The following is a 7,693-nucleotide window of genomic DNA, read 5'->3' as shown; positions in this document are numbered from 1 at the left end:
AATTCTTGATGAGTATTTAATACGATAAGATTGATCACGTTTTACTTCATTTTTCGATAAACAACGAACAAGTAGACTGCTCTTGGTTTACTGGTTTTGTCAAGGCAATGGTTGGGAAATTGTCAGTCTATAATAGCTCTCTGTTAATGGATGGTATTAACATATCGGAATACGGAAGTCGAAATTGTATAAGTAGTGACATCTATTAAAGAAAAGCCAAACGATGAAAACAAAGATGACCACCGGTCGCTGAATTACAAGTGGAAGTGGATCTTATTTGTGGAAGGGCGAAACGGGCGGTGACTATGAGACGCCTTCATTATAGCCATCCTTCTCTATCGCACGGATTTCTAAGACTTACTTTATCGCTCTTACGTAACGGCCGATGAACCATGGGGACTTTACGACCCTGTATAAAGGAACATTCACAAAGTCATTTGCAAAATAATTTCTCATTAGACAGCATTGTTTTATTTAATATTACGAAAATCGAGAGAACTAACTACTGGCAAAATTCCACACAGGGCTGAAAATCATTGTTATTTAATGTCTGAACCTTTTGTACGCGAAAGGAGTGTAATAACGCACGTGCACAAGATGCACAGGGTCGGCTTACATTTATGGTTAATTTTCTTAGATAATTTCTCGAAAATAGAGGCATTTAGACGCACTTATTTCAGAAACACCCAGTGTAGTCTAAATTAACAACCTAAAGAGATAGTCCACAAAATCATTAGGAATTAAACTTTTTTGGGTAGCAGTTTTTTTTAACGAATGAATCTAATATTAAAACAATCTATAGATAAATTAACGAAATAATAAATGTAAAAAACCATAGCACTTTATATTTACAAATATGTAATATATAATGATTAAAAGTTGCACTTTGTCCTCTGACTTATAATGACGTCACACCCAATATCACCACTTCATTGCACTTCTGATCGACACTGAACTAAATTTATTACAACCGTGGTCAGTTTGGTGCCGACCAGACTGTTTAAATCGATGCCGCAGAAATTACTTCAGTGTAAGTACTTAAAAATCCCATGATTGTAAAATACCAGTTACACGTTTTTGGTTAAGCCCGATGATAGTTAATTTAATCAAGATGAGATCTGAGGATCAAGCTGTCCTCGACAATATTTCTATTTACGAAATGAAAATGATGCCGCCTAACGCTTGTTCCGCGTATATTGTAGGTTGTCTTTCATCGACTCCTAGCTACAACCACTCGACCGGAGCTTAATCCTCTTACTACGAGACCAGACTGTCACATAAAGACAGCATAATGATCTACATAGCTTTGGCTTATCAGAGTTGCCTTATATGAACCGTCCTGTTGTTGTTGGGGCTGTAAAAACTTTTCTCGATTCCCGCTTACAGTTTTCATTTTTATTTAGAAGCATCGATGACTTGTAATCTTCTTAGCAGTATAAACAACTTCCCGATAACGTATTGGTATTGGTACAGATCTGATGTTAGATGCTGTGAGATTATAACAACAAGGTAACATAAATATTTTCATACCCAGTAACTGATCGGCTGACACGACTATTTCTCCGACTTGGAGAGATGTTGATTGTTAGCGGTAATTGAAAAATGCCCCCTGCTTTCCAGACGTGACTACGAGCTTACAGTGTAGAAAAACACACCGTAAAAACACCAGCAAACGTAAACACAAATTGAGGACCTGTCAGGGCTATTATAAAAATGTTGGAGCACCACTGCTTTGGTCCTGTTTGTCGAGCTAGTACTTTACTTCAAAAGTAAAAGTAACGCTCTTTTCGAGTGCATTTGTAGTTTTTACCAACTGCAGAACCGGATTCTCAATATTTGTACGCATGAACAAATAATGTAAAATGACGAACCAAAACAAAGAGTGCTCAAATATTATTATTTATTTGAGTTTTACGAAACAACCAGTTGACATTTTTATGAATACGAGCGTGTTGAAGAAGTATGTCGCTGTAATAAAGAAGCGACATTTCAAATTCTGGTTTATCTGACGTCTAGCACTGTCAAGGTTGTTTATTGTTAATATTTCATCAAAAGAGACGAAGTGAGATGAAAGGGAAACTGAAAAGCGTTGCTCACATTTACCTTTCTCCTTTCAGCTGTATTTCCTGCTGAATGTATCAACCTTATTGTTGGAAGGCTGTGAGAAATCTTAGACGGAGGATATTACAAAACTATCAGTCGGTCATTCATTAGAACATATTGACCCGATTGACAGAGGTTAACAAAATTTAAAAACAAATCGAATCATCAAAATTAATGTAGTTGAAGTGTCGCTGTATTTCTTTTATCGATAAATTATACAGGGTGTAAAGAATATTCTTAAGGGTTATATGATCCCTCAAAGCTGAGCTGTGAAATAGTTTTTAATCAGTGGCTCCCAACTAAAACTTTCATAGAAATATAAAATACGTTAACTATAATACTGCACGTTTTTTATTGCAGTGAAAAATCGTTTTCTCTTGGGTGAGGATTTTTTAAATAATTTTATAGAACAATATATTTAACTATTAGACTAGAAGCCCATCGGAAATTTTCAAGGGGTCATTTGACCCAGATTTGTAACCTAGAAGAAGTAGAATGAAATCACAAAGGAAACTGTTCGACATACAATCGCGATGCTATGGCAGCGTTTTGTTGACATACTCCGTATAAGACAAAAAAACAAAAGAACTACTATGATGACGCGTAGCTAATGCATATTTTTTATGAACTTGCAGTTGTTAGTATAAGAATTGAACATTATGATAAGATTCTTCACAACCATGTATTTGAATAATTTCAAACAGACCTGTATAAAAAATTATGTCGAAATGTAAATGCCTTTACACTGTATTTTTGTATATTTAAGATTAAATTATTTTCTATTGATCGATTTACATATTTTTATTAAATCTGACTGCGACATTCGGCAATATATTGTACAGGAAAATAAAAATGTTTAGATCATCAGCAAACAGCATACATAATCATTGACATAAATATTAAAGAAAAGAGGACCCAATATAGATCTCTGAGGCACACCAAATGATGCATAATATTCGGCGACTTGTAATCGCGATATAAAATATAATGGCATGGTAAGATAAAGTTTTAAAAAGTCAGTCAAATTATTAGTGATCTAACTTGAATAGTAATTTTTCTGTTATGCATATGGGATTAGTGACAGTAGAATGCAGTGTCGGCTGGTGCAGGGGGCTCTGGGGCGGCGCTCCTCATATAAATTTTCATAGTAAAAAATTTTATTTAGAATTTAGTTTACAATGTTATCTGGATAATTAAATGAAATGAAAAAGGTAATGTTAAATTTGTAATGTGCAGTCAATTTAACTCGACTTGCAAAATTCGTTTGAATACGTGGGCTCCGCGTTGCTCGCTCCTAAATCTGTAGTGTTTACAGCGGTGGTTATGGTTACCGTCGCGCATCAGTGAAAGACGGAGTGGGAGTAGCGCATATTTACTAAGCAGTCTGAGCACTGTTTAGGGTGACTGTAACCAAATAGTAGCTATTCACGGCTTTTTTTCTAATTAAACGTAATTTGTTCAGGTGTGGTGTAGAATTTTGTTACTTATGTATAGCTTCTTGTGTGTTTTTTAAAAGACTGTAAAAGTTTAAATTGATTGTAACGACAGACTAACAGTAATCTATCAGTTAATCAATGGTGCGAGAAATACTATACTTTAATGGCAAAATAATTGACATGTTTATTTCGGACAACAGCAGAAGATTGGACTTTTACTATAAAAATAATGTTGAACAGATTTTCCTATATTTCAAGTGCACTTAAAATAAAACTGCCTAATTTAATTTTAATTTCAATACTTTGTACCTAAATTTTTTCGCCTTTTCTGGTATGGGAGTCAAAAGCCGCCACTGGTATAATGGCCTTACATGAAACCATGTTGTTGAACAGGTCACCTTTACATGATCGTTTATATGTATAAAATAAACTAAGACCCCTTTGAAGATTTGTATACAGGGTCGGAAAGTCCCCATGGTTCATCGGCCGTTACGTGAGAGCGATAAAGAAAGTCATAGAAATCCGTGCGATAGAGAAAGATGGCTATAATGAAGGCGTCTAATAGTCACCGCCCATTTCACCCTTCCACAAATAAGATCCACTTCTTATTTGTGGAAGGGCGAAATGGGCGGTGACTATTAGACGTCTTCATTACAGCCATCTTTCTCTATCGCACGGATTTCTATGACTCTTTATCGCTCTCACGTAACGTCCGATGAACCATGGGGACTTTACGACCCTGTATAATGATAATCGGTCGAAAATGTAATTCAATGTTTTTATCTTTTTTTAGAAATAGGACACATTTTTGCCCTAAGTGCCGCCGTATGTACATAAAATAATATACAGGGTGTAGGATTGGAATAGGGATCATATTTATAAGGACTTTTGGAAATACCTTTTTTGTACTATCTTAAATTTTTTTTTTTTCTAAATTTGCCTATGACGTTTATTTCCTTCTCAATCTTTTTCGCATTAAAATTTGTAATGATTCTTTTTTAACTAAAAAAAATCTCAAATCCCAATTTGTAACCCAAAAATAAACTTAAAATAATCAAAATCCGCCAAAAAATAGAGATTTTAATGTTCTGCCAAAATAAAATCCTGAATTAAACCTTATCATCACTTTGGACCACCAAAAGTACTGAAACGCTGTTTGAATTTTGGTACTACATGCTCTCCAATAGTGGAATAATATTAAGATCATGAAAATGTTGTGAATACGCATGTAAATCCATTTCCTTTGTTGCAGAGAGACTTTGGAGACGAGTGCGTCTTCAACGAGACCATTGAGCAGACCAACTACAACACGTACTCTTCCACGAAATATTCAAACGAGAAAAGAACATTCTACCTGGCCCTAAACCGACGCGGACAGCCGAGAAAGGTAGTAGTGCGGGCCCGCAATCAGTTAGGAAGGTTATCATCGTACACGCGCGTACTGACCCGCAACGTGGCCCCCGAACTCCAGCTGCACCCCATGAGACACCACGGTCACGTGTGTCCCAGCCCCGTATCCCACCAAAGCCAAAAAGCCCACCTCGAGTCCCCGCGATGCCGAAAGAAGAAGAAGCGCAAGAAGAAGAAACGAAAGTGCCCGGATGACGAACTCGACCACGATTTGTGCCAAAAGAGACAAAGTGTTGCGAACAAACACAAGGTGCAAAACCGAAATTCACATAAGTGTGACAATGAAAAAGACAGTGACTTGTGCCAAAGAGACGTGAATAACAAAAAGAAACTTAGGTTGGACGTTAGTGACAAACACTTAGTGAGTGTACCGAAGAAGAAGAAGAAGAACAGGAAGGGCGTCAGGAAAAGACTGGAAGAGCGTACATTGAGTCAAGAGACGACGACTACGACTCTGGCGCCGACTTCAACAACTCCCCCGGAGGATCTAGCGCCAGACGAAGACTACGGAGTAGACTCGTCCACTCATTCTGATTGGGAGGATTCCACTGCTCTCCCCGACGTCTCGATGGCTGTTGCTGATGCTAAACTTGCGGCTCCCCATATAGACTCTGACTGACTCTTATCCCCCTCCTTTTATTTATTCTACTATTTATTGTATGTAATTGTACATAAGTATCTGAAAGTCAATATACCTCACCATTGACAAAGACTTTTCTTCTCACTCACACAAACTCTCACCCAAAATTGGCAATATTTTCCTAATAAAGACGTTATATATAAGTAAAAATCATTGTTAGTCAACGAGGCATATTTATAAACGCGGGCTAGGTCACAGACTGAAATTGTATTTCCAATTTGTAAAACAAAGGGAGGGGGCTAACACGTCTCTCTGGTCACATTAGAATTGTTCCTCCAGAAATATAAACTAGCACAACATCCGTAGGGTTAGATTTATGTAATAAAGATTAATGTTTGCTGATAATTTTTTGGTGACCTAGTTCTTGACATTATCAAATATCTTAATTCTCTTTGTGGTGCCGTAGAGGATTGTATTTTCGAGCAGCATGGTGCGCCTCACTCTAGTACTATTGATGTAGCCTAACTTTTGTAGTTGTTATGCTGACTCCATGTAGCAATGTTAGTAATATAGATTAGGAAAAATTATACTGACTGACTTTTGATACATTTTTTTTTTAAATATTTATTGCATGGTTTTACAATTTTATATTATCGTTTTCTATAAATAACGTCCTTATTAAGAAAAAATACTACTGAATGTTTGACACTCGACACTTTTTTTAGTGTCTTCACTGTTGATTTTTTTTTAAACTGGAAACTACTTACTTATTTTATAGAAATATAAAATACGTTAAGTGTAGTGCTGTATGTTTTTGCATAATTTTCTGGAACTTTTCTCTGTGTCGAATATGCTCAGTGTGTTGTTTTGTATTTGTATAAAAAAATGTTCTTTCTTGGGTGAGGATTTTCTGGGTGATTTTTCACTACTTAACGAATCTCAGCCATGTTCATACAGTGCTCCCATTATATTAGCTGTGAAACTTTTGGATAATTTACTGTTTATAGAAAAATCTTTTGAACTGTTTGTATTTATATAGTGATAGTTAAATTATGTAACATTATCCAAAAGCATAAAGAATACTAGTGCTAGAATTGTTTTTTTGTTTTGTACACAAATGTCACTCTAGTTTTATAAGCATGAAAGAGACAATTAATTATTATATCTTGACTATAACGTTGTATATAACGATTATTAAAATGTATAAAATATTTACCAATTATCAGTCAGTATTATATTTCAACAGAATTCTTATAGGTAGATCAATGTAAGAATTTAAAATAATAAAAATAAAAACACAGTAAAACGGTGCCCAATTATTGATTTCGCATTATTTACTCATAAGTAAGGCTGTCAGAACCGAGCCGCGGGACATAGGCGTACGCATTATTTATTAAAAAACAACAAATTACATTGTCTACAATACACGACCATAAACACCAACACATAAGAATTAATTATACAACATCCGCATGTTAACAAAGACAACAGTATACCAAGGTGACGTGAACATGAAAAGCATTGTTTGAGCCGCTTGGCACGCCATTGAATTGCGACTTTCTCTGACAGCCCTACTCATAAGGCATCGACACTCTAAATGAAATAATAAATAAAACGAAACCTTACGTAAATGACTGTCAACACAATTTTTCTGCCACTGGCCTAATGGCCTGCTTTATTAAAACAGAGTGCCCTTTAAAAACGAAGCTATAAGATATCAAAGGTAAGTAAATAACATCAACATTTTCTTTATATGCTAATTACGTCAATAAATAACTTAAGCATTCGCGCAAGGAAATAATATACCCATTCAAAACCAATATGGTTTTTGTTGTTGAAGATAAAACTAGATAATCTTTACACTAAATAAATATTTATTGTTATTTATGCAATACTAAGCATGATGATAATAATAAAATGTTTTCATGTACCGTTTAACACAGATTACATGCATTTTTCGGTAATTACTCTTTTGTTTAGTCTAACACTATTATAGTTTTGTTTACTATTAACAAAATCAACAACGCATTATCGCCTTAATAGTAGGTAAATATACAACTATTCAAAAAATGCTGTTTATCGATAAGAAGTTCATTCATGATTAAAAAATATGTGTTTATAGCAACAAAGTAAAAAAATTATAGGAATGAGATTGTAAAAAAAT

At 35.0% G+C, this 7,693-nt stretch overlaps 1 protein-coding gene across 1 annotated transcript in view; it reads left to right on the top strand.

Moving 5' to 3' along the window:
• Positions 1–6,824, top strand: part of LOC108910994 — a 136,010-nt gene extending 129,186 nt beyond the window's left edge. Inside the window, exon 3 of the mRNA XM_018715802.1 lies at positions 4,792–6,824. Within this exon, the coding sequence (XP_018571318.1) occupies positions 4,792–5,568 (777 nt within the window). The 3' untranslated portion in view covers positions 5,569–6,824. The remainder of the gene's footprint in view (positions 1–4,791) is intronic.
• Positions 6,825–7,693: the final 869 nt, after the last annotated feature.

This window comes from Anoplophora glabripennis, unplaced genomic scaffold, assembly GCF_000390285.2.
Source record: "Anoplophora glabripennis isolate ALB-LARVAE unplaced genomic scaffold, Agla_2.0 scaffold182, whole genome shotgun sequence".
Classification (NCBI taxonomy): domain Eukaryota; kingdom Metazoa; phylum Arthropoda; class Insecta; order Coleoptera; family Cerambycidae; genus Anoplophora; species Anoplophora glabripennis.
This window is presented reverse-complemented; position numbering and strand designations above follow the sequence as displayed.